Here is a 19,702-nt window from a genome sequence, read left to right on the forward strand (position 1 = left end):
ATTATAAGGATTTAATAAAACATTTCCAACATTTGAATATTTTTATAAACTAAATCAACTCTAAATATAATTATAGAAATATGGAAACGAGCGTCTAAACTTATAAACTAAGATATATAAACTGTCTAAATGTCCAAAATAAGAAATGAGAAAAGGAGTAACAAGATCCTGCAGACGCTAGCAGCCACCTTGCAATCTCCACAGATAGCCAGCCTGAAATCAACGATCGCCGCGCTGTAACTTACCTGGATCTGCACATAAAGTGCAGGGTGTAGTACGGACAACTCACGCGCTATGGTATCAATACTTGGACCCGCACAGTCAACTCACATGTTGCACTATGGTATTAATATCCTCACAACCAGGCCCTCGTCCTCACTCAATCATGTACCTCACTAGCCTCACCATCATCAACAATAAAGGAACACATCCCACATCAAGTATCACAGCATATTAGCAATTAATAGAGACTGAGGTAAACATGTACAACAATTTCTATGATTGAGTACAAATAATGTGAGCATGAATAAAGCCTAAGCATGATCTCTAACATGAAGGCAAACAAGTTCAACAACAAATAAACACATAACCACAGATAATAGCCATTAGGCCTCACAGCCTCACGGGACGGACCAAGTCTCAATCCCTCGCGGTGCACACATACACGCTCGTCACCTAGCGTGGGTATCACTTCCAAACAGTCACACGATATCAAATTCTCCGGGTTTATACACTCAAAACCAGAGTTAAAACTGTTACTTACCTTAGCAGCGTAAATATCCTACTCCGGGATGCCCTCGTCTCTGGACTCGGTCTCCAAATGCTCCGAATCTATTCACAATCAGTACAATACCATCAATATGCGCTAATGGAATGAATTCCACAAGAAAAGCTACAACATTAGACCAAAACCCAAAATTGGCTCAAACCCGGCCCCAGGGCCCACGTTCCGAAATCCGACAAATTTTACAAAACTAGAAAGCTCATTCACTCATGAGTCTAACCATACCAAATTCATCAAAATCCGACATCATTTGGTCCTTCAAATCCTTAAATTACTCTACAAATATTCCAAGTCCTAACCCTCATTTTCACTAATTACAATGACTAAACAACGGAAAATCACCATATATACAACTATTAGGGCTCAAGCAACTTACCTCACTGATAACCCTTGAATCACCCTTCAAATATAACTCCAAAAGCTCCACAAACCGACTTGAAAATGGTGTAAAGGAACCAAACTTGCGAAGGGTTCTATTTATGGTTTCTACCCATGTTTTCCGCACTTGCGGACTTTTTTTCCACGCCTGTGGGACCGCACTTGCGGTCAAGGCGCCGTATCCGTGAACTCCACTTAATTCCCCAGCTTCCGCACCTGTGCTCCAGGCCTCGCACATGCGGGCTCACAGGTGCGGCCAAATCCTTCGCGCCTACGCTCCAGCCTGGCCTCACATTTTTCCGCATCTGCGCAGAAAATTCTCGTGCCTACGAAGGCGCACCTGCGCTTTTCCTCCGCTTCTGTAAAGCCTACCCCGCATCTCCCTTTCCGCATATATGCCCCAGGTTTCGCACCTGCGGGCTCGTAGATGCGACCTCCAACTCGCACATGCGCAACCTGCCTAGCCCAGCATTGCCCGCACCTGGGAACTCCCCACGTGCACCAGTGGCCTCGCACCTGCGACTCTTTCTTCCGCAGGTGCGAAAATAGTAGTAGCAGCAGCTTCAGCTGCATTTTCCAACTTCGACAAATCCGTTAACCACCCGGAATCACCCCGAGGCCCTCGGGGCCTCAACCAAAAATACCAACAAGTCATATATCAATATACCAACTTAGTCGAACCTGCAAATCACTCAAAACAACATCAAATCATCAAATTACCCTCAGATTCAAGCCTAATAACTTTTAAATTTCCAAATTCAGCAACCGATGCCGAAACCAACCAAACCACGTCCGAATGACCTCAAATTTTGCACACACATTACAAATGACAATGTGTGTGTACTCCAACTTCCGGAATTCCATTCCGACCCCGATATCAAAATTTTCCACTGCCGACCGAAATCGCCAAATTTCTAATTTCGCCAATTCAAGCCTAATTCTACCACAGACCTCCAAATCATATTCCGGACGTACTCCTAAGTCCAAAATTATCTAACGGAGCTAACGAAACTATCATAATTCAAATTCGAGATCGTTTACACATAGGTTAATATCCAGTTGACTTTTCCAACTTAAGTTTCTACTTAAGAGACTAAGTATCTCAATTCACTCTGAAATCACTCCGGTTCCGAACCAACTAACCCGATATCATATAATATACCTGAATAACACAAAAAGAAGTAGAAATGGGAAAAATGGGGCTATAACTCTTGAAATGACCGGTCGGGTCATTACAAACTTTTATGCACTTAAGGCAAGATTAAAAAGAGAAATTAAATTTTATATTTAGCGTGTCTTGAAACTTTTATAGATTTGAGGAGCATTACAATCTTCCTTCCTTAAAAACATTCGTCCTCGAATGTTGCTAGGGACTTATTCTTAAGCTAACAATCATTCCTTAAGTCCTTGAACTTCTTAAATGTTCTTAGCACTACTCACTTTCCCAAGGTACTCAAAATATTAGCTACTCCCTAAATTTTCAAAAATTTCGGCAGAGTCTCCCCTGTAAATTGGACTATCCAAAAAATATATCCATGTCACCAATACCACAACTACACCAACAACAACCAAATATACCATAACATGCCATTCATAGGCACTATACACAACTCATAAACTAATTACTTACACTCCAGCAAGGAGGTACTATAATAGCTAACTAAATTCTAAAGCACAACACTTTAGCAAAAAATAAATAGCTTTAATGAATTAAATGTACTCTGGCATTAAACTTAATTATTTAATAACTAAATATACTCTGACAAAAACTAAATTACTTCAACAACTATGTATAATCTAGCAAGGACATAAACACATGCTAACTTGTATTTAATAAATAAAATATAAATACCAAGCCAAACCTAGGTTCGCATACCTTGTTCCTCAAATAAATAAGGATACGTCTTCCTCATATATTCCTCGACCTCCTATGTAGCCTCTTTTGAATCATGATTATTCCACAAAACTTTTAACGATGCTTTAGTCAAGCCTTCTTTAATTTCTATGGTGTCGGCAGGTATTATATGCGACTCATCATGAATGTATTTTCTAACCATAGATACATGAAATACAGGATGAACAGAGGAGAACTCAACGGGCAACGCTAGCTCATAAGTCATATTTTCCTTCTTTTCTATAATCTCATAAGGTCCGATAAATCTTGGACCACTGTTTTAAAAGGCATTTTCGGGGCGAGGCGCACCAAAAATGCCTCGGGGCGATGTTGTGGGGCGAAAGTCTCAAGAGGCGTATGCCCAGCAATTCGGGGCGTACGTCTGGGCATTTGAGGCGAGTTTTTTTAGTGAGGCGTAATCCCCAGAGAGTTTTTCAAATTAAAACAAAATTTGTTGAATAAATCCTTCATATAATACCCAAATGTTCAAAATTCAACTTGGTAATTACTCAAAAGTTTTAAAAAGGAACTGAAATGTATTAAATTTAAAAGTCAAGACCTTTTTTATTGATTGAAGCCCCAATTCATGATCTTTTCCAATTCTTTATCTAGTCCTCTAGTCTTCTAACATCTCCCAAAAGCAACGAATATTCAATTCTTTTTTTACAAATACAAAGAGAACTCCATTCTCCTTCATAGCAGCAAATTCAAAGTTCAAATTGAAGGTTAGTTATCCTTTTTGTTCCTCCATGTAGAAAACTTTATTCTTTTCGACTCAAGTTACTTGAACTTCTAAGTAGTGTATAATAGATTGTTTTGACTACCTTTTTGTCGGGATGAAGAACATCTATATATATATTTTTTCACATATTTATAGTTTTCTTCATTTTTATGCAATTTTACCTATTTATAAATATTTACTGTAATTATATTATTTTATAAAATATTAAAAATTAAATACCTATGGGGCTTATGTCCCGTGCCTCGGGGCTTACTCCTCGCCGAGGCATATGTAAAACGCCTCGCCTTATGCCCACGCCATTTAAAATACTCTTTAGGACTAAGTTTCCCCTTCTTACCCAACCTCATAACTCCCTTCATTAGTGAAACTTTTAAAAACACCTTGTCACCAACCATGAACTCTAAGTCACGATGCCTCTTGTTAGAATAGGACTTTTGACGACTCTAAGCCGCTTTTAGTCTTTCTCTAATTAGCTGGACTTTCTCTAAGGCCTCATAAACAAACTCTGGACCAATCAATGACACCTCTGTTGGTTCAAACCAACTCACTTGAGACCTACATCTTCGCCCTTACAACGTTTCATAAGGAGCCATACCATGCTGGCCTGATAACTGTTATTGTAAGCAAATTATATAAGTGGCAAGCGATCATCCCAATTACCTCCAAAATCTATAACACATGCTCGCAGCATATCTTCGAAAGTCTAAATGGTCCTTTCTGCCTGGCCATCAGTCTGTGGATGGAAAGCGGTGCTCAAATTGGCCTTGGTACCTAATCTTTTCTGAAATGCCTGCCAAAAATGCGTCGTGAGGGCCTCTGTCAGATATGATTAAAACTAGAGTACCATGTAATTGGAATATTTCTTTGATGTACAATTGCGCATGCTGCTCTGCGGAATCTGTCATCTTTACTGGTAGGAAATGCGCGAACATTGCCAATCGGTCTACAATAACCCAAATTGAATCATGCTTACGGTATGTGTGAGGCAGGACTACTACGAAATCCATATTAATCATCTCCAATTTCCACTATGGTATCTCTATATCTTGAGCTAGGCCACCAGGCCTCTGATGCTCGGCTTTGACTTGTTGGCAATTCAAACATTTGGCCACACGATCTGATACTTGCTTCTTCATGCCTTTCCACCAATACAACTCTTTCAAGTCTAGATACATTTTGGTAGAACCTGGGTCAAGTCTAGATACTCTTTCAAGTCTAAGACCATCTACATCAGGAACACATAACTGATCATTCAACTTCAAAACTCCATCACTTCCTAGAGTGAAAGCAGTGATTTCTTTCTTTTCTGACTCATTCTTTTAACTTTACTAAGTACGGATCTTCGTCTTGTTTAGACTTAACATGTGCAACAAGAGAAGATTGCGCTAAGTCATAAGTAGTTATAACTCCTTCTTAGGTCTCATCCAATCTAGTTCCATCATTTGCCAGTTTTTGAATTTTTCGACCCAAAGTTCGCCTTTGTACTGTAAGATGGGCCATGAAACTCATTGACTTCCTACTAAGTGCATATACTATCTCATTATCTTTGCCCGCATGATAAAGGATATTGATGTCATAATCCTTCAATAGCTCGAGCCACCTTCTCAGTCTCAAATGTAATTCTTTCTGCTTGAAAATGTATTGGAGGCTTTTGTGATCTGTAAACACTTCAGAATGCTCGCCATAAAGGTAGTGTCGCCATATCATTAATGCAAACACTACTGCTGCAACCTCCAAGTCGTGTGTGGGGTAGTTCTTCTCATGATTCTTTAACAGCCTGGAAGCATAAGCAATAACTTTTCCATCTTGCATAAGAACACACTCAAGACCAACTCCAGAGGCATCACAATACACTGTGAAATCACCCGAACATGTCAGCAAGGTTAACGCAGGTGCAGTGGTTAACCTCTTCTTTTAACTCTTGAAAACTCTGCTCACAAGCGTCTGACCACTGGAATTTAACTGCTTTTTAGGTCAAATTATTTAATGGAGCTGCAAGTGAGGAAAATCCATCTACAAACCTTCTATAGTAGCCAGCTAATCCCAAGAAACTCCTGATTTTGGTTGGCGTTGTCGGCCTTGGCCAGTTCTTGACTGCTTCTATCTTCTGAGGGTCTACTTTTATGCCTTCACTAGATACCACGTGGCCTAAGAATGACACTGACTGTAACCAAAACTCGCATTTTGAAAACTTGGCATAAAGCTCATTCTCCTTCAAGGTCTGCAAGGCTATCCTGAGGTGTTCTGCATGCTCATCCTTGCTCTTAGAGTATACCAAAATATCATCTATAAACACGATAATAAAGGTATCAAGGAATGGCTTGAAAACTTTGTTCATGAGGTCCATGAATGCAGGTGGAGCATTTGTCAACCCGAAAGACATTACTAGAAATTCATAGTGCCCGTAGCGAGTTCTAAAGGTTGTTTTAGATATATCTTCTTCTCTGATTCTCAACTTGTGATACCCCGAGCTCAAGTCTATCTTTGAAAAGTTCTTTGCACCTTGAATTTGATCAAATAAATTATTAATCCTTGGCAGTGGGTACTTGTTCTTAATGGTAACTTTATTCAACTGCGGATAGTCGATGCACATTCTGAGAGACCCATCTTTTTTCTTGACAAACAGGAACGGGGCACCCCACGGTGAAACACTCAGCCTGATTAAGCCCTTGTCAAGGAGGTCTTTTAATTGTTCTCTCAACTCATTAAGTTCTGCTGGAGCCATCCTATAAGGAGGTATAGATATGGGCTGAGTGTCTGGGATGAGATCGGTGCCAAAGTTTATGATTCTTTCAGGAGGAAGTCCGGGAAGGTCATCTAGGAAAACTTCTGGAAATTCTCTAACAACTGGCACGGACTGAAGAGCTTGTGGTTCTGATTCTGGATTATTGATGTGAGCCAAATAAGCAAGACACCCCTTGCCGATCATTCGTTGTGCCTTAAGGTAAGAAATAAACTTACCTACAAGCGATGTTGAACTACCCTTCCACTCTAAGACTTCTTCATTTGGAAATTGGAACTTGACTATCTTGGCACGACAATCTAACATGGCACAGCAGGAAGACAACCAATCCATACCCATGATCACATCGAAATCCACCATTTTTAACTCTATGAGATTGGCCTCAGTGCTGCGACCTTGGACTGAAACTATACAACCTCTATAGACTCTTGTGGCTTCCACTGACTCGCCAACTGGAGTAGACACTAGGAATGACTCACTAAGTTGTTCAAGTTCTAGCCCGAGGTTAATTGCAAAGTATGGAGTCACGTACGAGAACGTTGAACCTGGATCAATTATGGCATAAGCATTATGTGAGCAGACTAGAAGTATACCTGTAATAACTTCTGCAGATGCATCTGCACTCTGACGATCAAGTATAGCAAACAAACGGGGTTGTGCCCCTCCCTGAGTAACTCGATCTGCACCTCTGCCTGCTCCATGCCCGGCCTGATTATGATAACCACGAGCCTGAGGTGGTGCAACTGTAGTAGTTGAGGAACTAGAAGTACGAGTTGATCCCCCACTAAAATTACGTTGCAACTTTAGGAAGTTTGCCTTTATATGATAAATGTCTTCGCAATGATAGCAATCGTGAAAACCGAGCTTGCACTGATCTGAATGTTGCCGCTTACATGTTCCACAAAGGGCTTGTTGTTGTGAATGTTGCTCAGCATGACTCTGGATATGTGAGGATGATGTCCTAAAATTCTGATTCTGGCGAGACTGGTTTCCATAACTCTGAGTACGTCTGAAGGAAGACCCACCACCTGACTGATGACTGGACTAGCTGGTGCTAATGAATCCTTATTGGAGGAACCCCTTTCACCTCCGCTGGATGTACCATTAAACCCGCCCGCTGTCCGGGCTTTCTTGTTATGCTCTTTTTCTTCTATCCTTTATTGTCTTTCGTTTTCTAAGTGCTTGGCGAATCCCATAACAGAGGAGAAAGTTATCATTCCTACCACAGCAACTGATGTCGTATCCTTAATGTGGTAAGCCAAACCGCCAACAAACCTGCAGATCTTTGCTTTTTCTGTCTTAACCATGTGAGGCGCATGCTTAGCCAAACTTATAAATTCCATGTAGTACTCTTGCACACTTTTATTCCCTTGCTTTAGCTGCTTGAACTCTGTAGCCTTAGCTTCCCTATCCTCTTCTGGTATAAAATTAGCCATGAAGGCCTCTTCAAATTCTTCCCAAGTAGGAGGACCATCATCTTTATCTCTTTCCTTTTCCCACATCTCAAACCAAGAGTCGGCCACATCTTTAAGCTAGTAAGCAGCCAGCTCCACAGCTTCATCATCAAATGTCTTCAATGCTCTGAGGGATTTCTTGACACCCTCCAGTCACAACATTGGATCTTCATTAACTATAGTACCATGGAACAATGAAGGACTCAGCTTTAAAAATTCATTCACTCTTGAGGACTCGAAATTGTTCTATCTATTTGATTGAGGTGGAATCCTATCTCCTCTCTCGTTCTGGTTGGCCATGAAGGTTTTAAAAATCTCCATAGCATTATTAACAGCATTAAACATATGACCCAACTCTGGAGATATAGTTGTCTGAGCCGGAACTATTATTTGGGGCGGCACTGGGTCCTGAGGTACTGGCTCATCATGCTCCACCCCTTCTTTATGTCCAACCCGGGGTACTTGAACCCCCTTTGTGGATTTACTCATCCTTTTCTGAGTTGAAGCTTTCTTAGTTCTACCTTGAGCCACAATAGTAGCAACAATTTCTTGAGTAACATCCTGAGTGTCGGTGTCAGAGTTACAAGTACGAGCCATTTCTGCGAGTTTTGGAGAAACGAATACATTAGATAATTTCTTAGAGGTAGGCTCTACTGCACGATCTAAAGTACGAAAAAAAATGAGATTTTTCCTAAATTCTTATAGCCTCCTATTTATAAGTATGGCGCATTTCATACCCATAAACAATACTCTACTAACACGGCTTCATAGACCCCTAGGACTCCATAAACCCGAGGCTTAGATGCCTTAGTTTCTCAACCTTAGCTTCACAAAATACCAGTGAATCGTCAGCATACAACAAATGTATGATCTCCAAGCTACTATCCTCCCTATTTGATGCAAAGAAACCCTTGATTCACCCATTCCTTTTGGCTTTTTGCAGCATCTGATCCAGCCCTTCCATGGCTATTAGAAATAAGAAAGGTGATAATGGATCTCCTTGTCTAAGACCTCTCTCTGATGCAAAAAATTCTTCTGGGGAGCGATTGACAAGAATGGAAAATTTCACAGTTTTAATAAAAAAGAGATCCACTTAATCCATTTTGCACAAAAACCCATATGCTTTAGCATTTTTAGAAGAAAGTTCTAATTAACATGATCATATACCTTCTCAATATCTAGCTTGCAAATGATCCCTGGATACTGCCCTTTCAATCTAGAGTCCACACACTCATTAGTTATCAATGCATTGTCCATGATTTGTCTCCCTCTTATAAATGCCATTTGATGACCATCAACCAATTTAGTTACTACTCTCTTCAATCTTTCTATCAACAGCTTGGAGATGATCTTATACACATTTCCAATTAGGCTAATTGGTCTAAAATCTCCCAGCTCCTTTGCTCAATTTTTCGTAGGTATTAGTGTTATGTATGAGCCATTGAAATTCCTTTTAAAGTATTCATTATTATGAAAATTCTTAATGGTTTTCATGAGATCCTCCCTGACTATCTCCCAATACTTATGAAAAAAATCCTATAGTGTATCCATCAGGCCCTGGGGCCTTATCAGCTGCACATAGTTTAAGATTTTCCAGTACCTCATGTTCGTTAAAGTCCCTTTGCAGCCACTCCGTTTCATCCTCTGAAATGCAAGACCCATCCATTAAATTATAGTTTGGCCTCCATGTTTCTGTTTCAGTATATAGGTTCTGGTAAAAGTCTACTATCTCCTTTTTAATACCTTCTGGATCAGTAATAGCTTCTCCTTCAACCTCCATATTATCTATGTAACTGAACCTTCTACGAGAATTGGCCATTTTCTGGAAATATTTTCTGTTTTATCTCCTTCCTTTAGCCAAAGTCGTCTAGATTTCTGTCTCCGTGAGATCTCTTCATATTTTGCTATCTCCTCAAACTCCATATGTAAGTTCGCCTTTTGAAGAAATTCATCTTCAGTAAGTAGTCTCTGCTCCTGTAAAATATCTATTGCTGAATCTGATCAAGAATGCCAATTTTCTTTATCTTCAGGCTCCCATAGTTATTAGCATACCATTGTTTCAGCTTTGTCTTCAAATATTTAAGTTTGCAGGCCAAAACATAGTCTGGTCTACCATGTATTTGAAAAGAATTCCACCAGCCTTCCACTCTTTCTTTGAAGCCATCTATCTCCATCCACCAATTCTCAAATTTAAAGTAAGACTTCGAGAATTCCCAGTCCCTGTATATCAGTAAAATGGGACAATGGTCAGAGTTAATCCTTGGAAGTAAGGATTGCTTGATGTTACTAAACTCCTCATCCCATTCAACATAGAACAAAAATCTATCAATTATAGAGGAACAATCATGATTTTCCCCCTTTGACCAAGTGTACATTCCCCCCGTTAGTGGAGGGTCAACAACCTCCAGTTCCCCTATGATATCAAAAACATTCCCCATAGCCCTAGTAGAAACTCCATTTACCCTTGTTTCATTGGCAAATCTAGTAGTATTGAAATCCCCACAAACCACCCAAGGCCCTTTGCATACCCCTCTAGTAGTGTCACCACCCGAAATTCCCACCTTCGAGACCGTGATGGCGCCTAATATTTCACTTGCTAGACAAGCCAGTGTTACAATAATTTTAATCATTTTAACAATTCATCTTAATTAAATGGTAAATAAATCAACAACTGGAATAATATCTGAATTTAGGTGAACAAACCAAAGCAAATACGATGTCTAAATACCATTCTAGAACTAGAGTCACAAGTGCAGGAGCTTCTAGAATAATACACACAAGGGTCTAAATAAAAATAAAGTTGTCTGAAAGAAAGCACACAACTAGGATAAGGTATAAGGGGACTTTAGAGCTGCGAACGTCGTGCAGCTATACCTAAAGTCTCCTCTGATAGCTGAATCCGAGCAAATCTACAGTACGCCGCTGGGACCAACTCCGGTATCTGCACAAGAAGTGCAGAGTGTAGTATGAGTACAACCGACCCCATGTACTCTGTAAGTGCCGAGCCTAACCTCGACGAAATAGTGACGAGGCTAAGGCGGGTCGCTTACATTAACCTGTACGCAATAATAATAATAATAATAATAATAATAATAATAATAATAATAATAATAATAATAATAATAATAATAATAATAATAATAATAATAATAATAATAATAATAATAATAATAATAATAATAATAATAATAATAATAATAATAATAATAATAATAATAATAATAATAATAATAATAATAATAATAATAATAATAATAATAATAATAATAATAATAATAATAATAATAATAATAATAATAATAATAATAATAATAATAATAATAATAATAATAATAATAATAATAATAATAATAATAATAATAATAATAATAATAATAATAATAATAATAATAATAATAATAATAATAATAATAATAATAATAATAATAATAATAATAATAATAATAAACAATATAAACTTAAATTAAATCTGTTGCGGCATGCAAACCGCTCCATCAATATAATTAAACAACTCTTAAATATAAAACAATACTCCAATAAATACCATATTTAATAAGGAATTATTAGGAAACAAAGCATACAATAATTATGATTTATTTAGGAAACAAGAAATGACAAGTAGCAATTAATTATGAAAATCATGAAAAAAATAGGCAATTTAATATTTAATATGCTAAATGTCTAGTAACAATTAAGACACATAATTCAAATAAGCATGTAGCAATTATAGCCTGAACTCAAGACATAATATTGGACAAGGAATATGAGAGAAATAATTAATATAATAATTAATTCATGATTTAAAATAATTTATGATTTTCAGATAAATATGCAAACAATAAATTTGACGACGTATATGCACTCGTTACCTCGCATATCATAAAACACACACTTAAATTATACTCGCTAGTCAAAGATAGTATAGTATAATTATCATCTCCACAAGGATTGGATTTAAATAGTATTCTCGTAGTTCGTAGCTCGATTGCTATCCAGGAAGATCAACGATGGATATTTATACAATTAAGAATTGAAACTAAATAAGAACCTAAACTATTGACTAATGACTATCTCAACAAAGGTAAGCAAAGAAGTTATCAATGGGAGAAAATATGGGTTGATAGGATAGGTGCAAGATAATTGTTCGGGATCTAACTCTAGATAATTCACTTCTAATGTTCAAGTGAGCCTCTCGAATTCACTTAATTATCAGTACAAATGTTAAGTAGAAACTCCTCTCTCGATTAAGTTTCAACCTCACAATATGAACCAATTTAAGCACGGTGAAGATATGCAAGAATTCGTAATGGATTGGACTTTAGGAGAACCTCTTTCGATTATCCTCCTAACTAGGTTTAATCAAGGATTCAACTAGCCTCTTTTGATTACTTAGAAGAATCAATGAACTCAACCAACAACATAGTGCAAATATATCACATGTTATGCCCCTTTCGATTACAAGAACAAGTTAACATAGATGTAACAGTTAAATCTTCCAAATGTGATTCAAATATATAAACATAGAGTTATAATCCACAAACAACCATCAATATACCAAATCCATCAAAACCCAAATGGTTCTACTCCATAGACATGGAGGAGTTCTTCACAAATGAAACAAAAATAGAGGAAAACATAAATACAATCCAAACAGGATTTGAGTGAGGAAGGAAGAATGAAATCCTTGTGCTCTTGCTTCTCCTTGACGCACATGCTAGGTGACAGGTGTGTGGGCGTGCATCGAGGGGATTGTGAATTGGTCCGTCCCGTGGAAACTGTAAAGCTAAATAACTTGTTGATAGTTATGTGCTCTCTATGTGTTGTGGAAACTTGACTATAAGTCATGCTAGAAACAATGTTTAGTCTATATGTTGGTACTGTTGGGACCCACAGAGGTCGTGTACATGTGAATTATCTGCTTAAATTATTGTTTTGTACTCAGTCATAACTTACTTGATTATTTTATCTCAATCTCTATTGTTCATTATTGATGTATCATATCATTGTTGTTTGGGCTAATTTTATGATTGTGGAGAGCCTGGGAGTCTGGAGAGCTTTATGACTGAGTGAGGCCGAGGGCTTGATTGTGAGACATTATACTATAGCACGTGAGTTGGCCGTGCAGCACGTGAGTTGGCCGTGCAGCACGTGAGTTGGCCGTGCGGATCCTTATATTATACTATAGCACGTGAGTTGGTAGTGCAGCATGTGAGTTGGCCGTGCGGATCCTTATATTATACTATAGCACGTGAGTTGGCCGTGCAGCACGTGAGTTGGCCGTGCAGCACGTGAGTTGGCCGTGCGGATCCAGATATTTATATTATGGCATGTGAGTTGTCCGTGTAGCACGTGAGTTATCCGTGCAGATTATAGCGCTTGGGTTGTAGGAGCCCCTCCGGAGTCTGTACACCCCCAGTGAGCGTGGGTACCCATTGAGTGTGAGTGCTGAGGGCTGAGAGCCGAGTGGTTGAGTTGTTGTGACGAGTGGAGTGTCTGTTGCCCTGAGAGGTTGTACTTGCTTTTCATTTGTTATTGCACTTAGTTGCTATTTGTCATTGTTGTGAAATTCTCTGAAAGATTTTATATTCGGATTACATGAACTTGAATTGTATAAATTGATTTGACTTAAACTGTTGGATTTGAAAGCATGTCTATTCTCTGTTGGAATTACTAAAAATGAACTATAACTGTGTAGCTCGTCACTATCTTCAATTTCTTATTTATTATTGTTACTTGCTGAGTTGGTTGTACTCATACTACACCTTGCACTTCGTGTGCAGATTCAGGTGCTTCCAAACATAGCGGGTGTTGATTTTCTTGCACGGTTGATTTTCCGGAGATTTATAGGTAGCTGCCATATTTTGCAGACCTTATCTCTTTTTCCCTATCTCCTTGTTTACTATATTTGGTCTTAGACTATTATAGATTGTTTTCTTTTGACTTGTATCCATATTAGATGCTCAAGTACTCAGTGACACCAGGTTTTGGGGAGTGTTCGTATCAGTATTTGTGGGATCTTGTATTGTATTTCAATATTATATTTTCAAACTTAAAGAAAATTGTGGTTTATTGAGATTATCGGCTTGCCTAGTAACGAGATAGGCGCCATCACGACAGGTTAGGATTTTGGGTCGTGACAAATTGGTATTAGAGCTTTAGGTGACATAGGTCTCACGAGTCATGAGCAGGTTTAGTAGAGTCTTGCGGATCGGTACGGAGACGTCTATACTTATCTTCGAGAGGCTGTAGAACCCTTAGGAAAATTTCACTTTCTTGTATTTTGTCGTGCGAATTTGTTGATTCTGGAAACTAAATTTCTGTTAATCTATTCTCTCACAGATGGTGAGGACACGTACTACCGGATCGGACTGTCAGCCACCAGTGTCACCAGTTAGGGCCGCGAGAGGCCGGGGCCGTGGTAGAGGTCGGGATCGAGGTAGAGGTTGAGGTGTAGCTCGTACCACAGTTGGCCAGCACCTATAGCACCACCAGTTGCTCCAGCTCAGGAGCAGATTCCAGATATAGCTAAGCCGACAAGATCAGCTCAGGCACCAGCTGTGCCCATTGAGGTTCCAAGCCTTTAGGAGACTTTGGCCCAGATATTGGCAGCTTGCACTGGTCTAGTTCATGTGGTTTCGGCTCAGCCGCACCTGCCACTTCTTAGTCCGGGAGAGGTACTCATACCCCTGTTGCCCGTACTCCAAACCAGGTAGTACAGGGACTTCGGATACCGAGGGCGCTACTAGCCCAGCCGGCTGCAGCTGCTCAGGCCCTGGTAGTTCCTGTTATGGCAGATGATGAGCAGAGGAGACTTGAGAGATTTGACAGGCTTCGACCTCCATCTTTTAGAAGTGCGGAGTTAGAGGATGCTCAGGGTTTTCTGGATAGGTGTCAATGGATTCTTTGGACAATGTTTATTCTAGAGACCAGTGGGGTCTCATTCACTACTTTTTAGTTTTCTGGGGCTGCACTCAGATGGTGGGAGACTTGCGAGAGGTGTAGGTCTGTTGGCGTAGCACCCCTTACTTGGCAGCAGTTCTCCATGGTCTTTTTGGAGAAGTTCGTGCATCAGTCCCGCAAAGAGGAGCTGCGCAGACATTTTGAGAAGCTTCGCCAAGGTGATATGCCCATGACAGAGTACGAGATGAGATTTTCTGAGTTAGCTCATCATGCAGTCTGATTGGTTCCCACTGATAGGGAGAGGATTAGGAGGTTCATTGATGGCCTCATATATCAGCTGTGGTTACTTATGACTAGGGAGAGAGTATCTGATGCTACTTTTGATGAGGTAGTGGACATTGCTCGACAGATAAAGATGGTTTATATCTAGGAATGTGGAGAGAGAGAGAGGCTAAGAGGCCTCGTGGTCTCGGTGATTACAACGGTGTTCCTTCAGGGGGTCAATTTTACCGCGGTAGGGGTCGTTCTTACAAACACGCTCTGACGGGTCGTCTAGCTCATCGTCGTTCATCAGCTAGCCACGGTTATTATAGTTCTCACTCAGGCAAGTATTCATTCAGTGCACTAACAGCGTAGAGTTCTCATCATGACTTGTCCGCTCAGGCTTCTGCAGGTAATTCCTCGGGTTATCAGGAGCAGCAGTTCCGTTAGAGGAGGGGTTGTTTCGAGTGCGGAGAATTTGATCATTTCAAGAGAGAGTGTCCTAGGTTGTTGAGTGGGGCTCCACAGCAGAGTCCTCGACTGACGGCACTAGCACCAGCAGTTCCACCACCCGCCCAGCCAGCTCGGGTAGGGGTCAGGCAGCTAGGGGTCACCCAAGAGGGGGAGGCCAATCAGGTGGCGGGCAGGCTCGATTCTATGCTTTTCCTGCCAGGCCAAATATTGTTGCCTCAGATGCAGTGATCACAGGTATTGTTTCAGTATGACACATGGAGGTTTCTATATTATTTGACTCTGGTTCCACTTATTCATATGTATCATCGTATTTTGCTCATTATCTGGATATGCCCTGTGAGGCCTTAGTTTCACTTGTTTGTGTATCTACACCGGTGGGCAATATTATTATTGTGAATCGTGTGTATCAGTTGTGTGTGATAACTATTGGGGATCTGGAGACTAGAGTTGATCTCTTATTACTCGGTATGGTTTATTTTGATGTAATCCTGGGTATGGATTGGTTGTCTCCATGTCATGCTATTCTGGACTGTCACGCAAAAATCGTGACGTTAACGATGCCGGGGTTGCCAAAGGTTGAATGGAGGGGTTCTCTAGATTTTGTTCCTAGCAGGGTAATTTCTTATTTGAAGGCCCAACGTATGGTTGGAAAGGGATGCTTGTCATATTTGTCCTTTATGAGAGATGTTGATGCAGATACTCCTATTATTGATTCATTACCGGTCGTGTGAGACTTTACGGATGTATTTCCTGCAGACCCGCCGAGTATGCCGCCCGACAGGGATATTGATTTCGGTATTGACTTGGTGCAGGGGACTCGGCCCATTTCTATTCCTACGTATCGTATGGCACCAGCTGAGTCAAAAGAATTAAAAGAGCAACTTTAGGAACTCCTTGAAAAGGGGTTTATTAGGCCTAGTGTGTCACCTTGGGGTGCACCGGTTCTGTTTGTGAAACAAAATAGTACTATGCGGATGCGTATTGATTATAGGCAGTTGAACAAAGTTACAATCAAGAATAAATATCCATTTCCGCGTATTGATGACTTATTTGACCAGCTTCAAGGAGCGATGGTGTTCTCCAAAATTGATTTGAGATTTGGGTATCACCAGTTGAAAATTTGGGATTCGGATATTCTAAAGACGACATTCAGAACTCGTTATGGCCACTGCAAATTTCTTGTGATGTCTTTTGGGCTAACCAATTCCCCAGCAGCATTTATGCATTTGATGAATAGTGTGTTCCAGCCATATCTTGATTTATTTGTCGTAGTATTTATTGATGATATTCTGGTGTACTCACGTAGCCAGGAGGAGCATGAACAACACTTAGGTATTATATTACAGAGGTTGAGAGAGGAGAGACTTTATGCCAAATTCTCTAAGTATGAGTTCTGGCTTAGTTCGGTGGCATTCTTGGGACATTTAGTGTCCAGTGAAGGAATTAAGGTAGATCCGAAGAAAATAGAAGTAGTTCAGAATTGGCCCACGACATCCTCAGTACTGAAATTCAGAGTTTTCTAGGCTTGGCCGGTTATTATCGTCGCTTCGTGGAGGTTTTCTCGTCTATTGCATCTCCTATGACTAAATTGACCCAGAAAGGTGCTCCGTTCAGGTGGTCGGATGAGTGTGAAGAGAGCTTTCAAAAGCTCAAAATAGCTTTGACTACGGCTCCACTATTGGTGTTGCCTACAGGTTCAAAGTCTTATACTGTGTATTATAACGTGTCGCGTATTAGTCTCGGCGCAGTGCTGATGCAAGACGGTAGGGTGATCGCCTATGCGTCCAGACAGTTAAAGGTACATGAGAAGCATTATCCAGTCCACGATCTTGAGTTAGCAGCTATTGTTCATGCCTTGAAAATTTGGCGGAATTACTTGTACGGTGTCCAGTGTGAGGTATATACCGATCATCGGAGTCTACAACATCTGTTCAAATAGAAAGATCTTAATTTGCGGTAGCGGAGGTGGTTAGAGTTGCTTAAGGATTATGACATTACCATTCTCTATCATCCTGGAAAGGCCAATGTAGTGGCCGATGCCTTGAGTCGTAAGGAAGAGAGTTTGGGCAGCTTAGCATACTTACCGGTAGTAGAGAGGCCTTTAGCATTGGATGTTCAGGCCTTGGCCAACCAGTTTGTTAGATTGTATGTTTCCGAGATGAATCGAGTTTTGGCTTGTGTGGTTTCTCGGTCTTCTTTATATGATCGCATCAGAGAGCGCCAGTATGATGATCCACATTTGCATGTCCTTAAGGACACGGTTCAGCACAGTGATGCCAAGGAAGTCACTATTGGAGATGATGGTGTATTACGGATGCAGGGCAGGCTATGTGTGTCTAATGTAGATGGTTTGTGTGAGCTGATTCTCCAGTAAGCTCACAGTTTGCGGTACTCTATTCATCCAGGCGCCACGAAGATGTATCAGGATTTGAGGCAACACTATTGGTGGAGGCGGATGAAGAAAGATATAGTTGGGTTTGTAGCTCGGTATCTAAATTATCAACAGGTAAAGTATGAACATCAGAGGCCGGGAGGATTGCTTCAGAGACTTGAAATTCCGGAGTGGAAATGGGAGCGTATTACCATGGATTTCGTAATTGGGCTTCCACGTACTTTGAGAAAGTTTGATGTTGTTTGGGTGATAGTAGATCGGTTGACCAAATATGCGCATTTTATTCCAGTTGGTACTAATTATTCTTTGGAGCGGTTGGCTGGGATTTATATTCGCGAGATTGTTCGCCTACACGGTGTGCCAGAGTCCATCATTTCAGATCAGGGCACGCAGTTTACATCATAGTTTTGGAGAGCAGTGTAACGAGAATTAGGCACACAGGTTCAGTTGAGTATAACATTTCACCCTCAGATAGACGGACAGTCCGAGTGCACTATTCAAATATTGGAGGATATGTTACGCGCTTGTGTCATTGATTTTAGGGGTTCTTGGGATCGATTTCTGCCACTCGCGGAGTTTGCTTACAATAATAGCTACCAGTCAAGCATTCAGATGGCTCCGTATGAAAATTTATATGGGAGACAGTGTCGGTCTCCGGTGGGTTGGTTTGAGCCGGGTGAGGTTAGAATATTGGATACTGACTTGGTTCAGGATGCTTTAGAGAAGGTCAAAGTGATTCAGGAGCGACTTTACATGGTGCAGTCTAGACAGAAGAGTTATGCCGACAGGAAGGTCCGTGATGTTGCTTACATGGTTGGGGAGAAGGTTCTGCTCAAGATTTCACCAATGAAAGGTGTGTTGAGGTTCGGGAAGAAGGGCAAGTTGAACCCTCGGTATATTGGGCCTTTTGAGATACTTAAAACAATTGGAGAGGTGGCTTATGAACTTGCTTTTCCACCTAGTCTATTAGGTGTTCATCCAGTGCTCCATGTATCCATGATCCGAAAATATGTCGGAGATCTGTCTCATATTCTGGATTTTAGTATAGTACAATTGGACGGTAATTTGACTTATGATGTGGAGTCGATGGCTATTTTAGATCGGCAGGTTCAAAAGATGAGGTCAAAAAGCATAGCATCAGTGAAGGTGCAGTGGAGAGGCCATCCAGTCGGAGAAGCTACTTGGGAGATTGAGCAGGAGATGCGGAGCAAATATTCACACTTATTTGAGACTCCAGGTATTATTCTAAACTCGTTCGAGTACGAACGTTTGTTTAAGAGGGGAGAATATAACGACCCGACCGGTCGTTTTGAGTGTTATAACCTCGTTCCCCTATTTACTGCTCAATTTATGTTTTATAATTATTTTATGACTTACCGGGCTAGTTGGTTCGGGTCAAAAAGGAATTCAGAATGAAATGAGACACTTAGTCTCATAATTAAAGATTTAAGTTAGAAAAGTTGACTGGATATGGCTATATGTAAACGACCTAGGATTTGAATTTTGATGATTCCAGCAGCTCCGTATGGTGATGTTGGACTTAGGAGCGTGTCCGAAAAAATATTTGGAGGTCTGTGGTGGAATTAGGCTTGAAATGCCGAAAAATTAATTTTTGGGAAGTTTGACCGGGGATTGACTTTTTGATATCCGGGTTGGAATTCGATTCTGAAAATTGGAATA

The 19,702-nt window shown here is 40.3% G+C and overlaps 1 protein-coding gene across 1 annotated transcript; it reads right to left on the bottom strand.

Moving 5' to 3' along the window:
* Positions 1–9,980: 9,980 nt before the first annotated feature.
* LOC142177993 (uncharacterized) lies at positions 9,981–10,433 on the bottom strand. The gene has a single exon (XM_075247305.1). It carries the CDS (start codon positions 10,431–10,433, stop codon positions 9,981–9,983), a length of 453 nt encoding a protein of 150 aa, XP_075103406.1.
* Between the last annotated feature and the right edge of the window lie 9,269 nt (positions 10,434–19,702).

This window comes from Nicotiana tabacum, chromosome 24 (genome assembly GCF_000715075.1).
Source record: "Nicotiana tabacum cultivar K326 chromosome 24, ASM71507v2, whole genome shotgun sequence".
Taxonomy (NCBI): Eukaryota; Viridiplantae; Streptophyta; class Magnoliopsida; order Solanales; family Solanaceae; genus Nicotiana; species Nicotiana tabacum.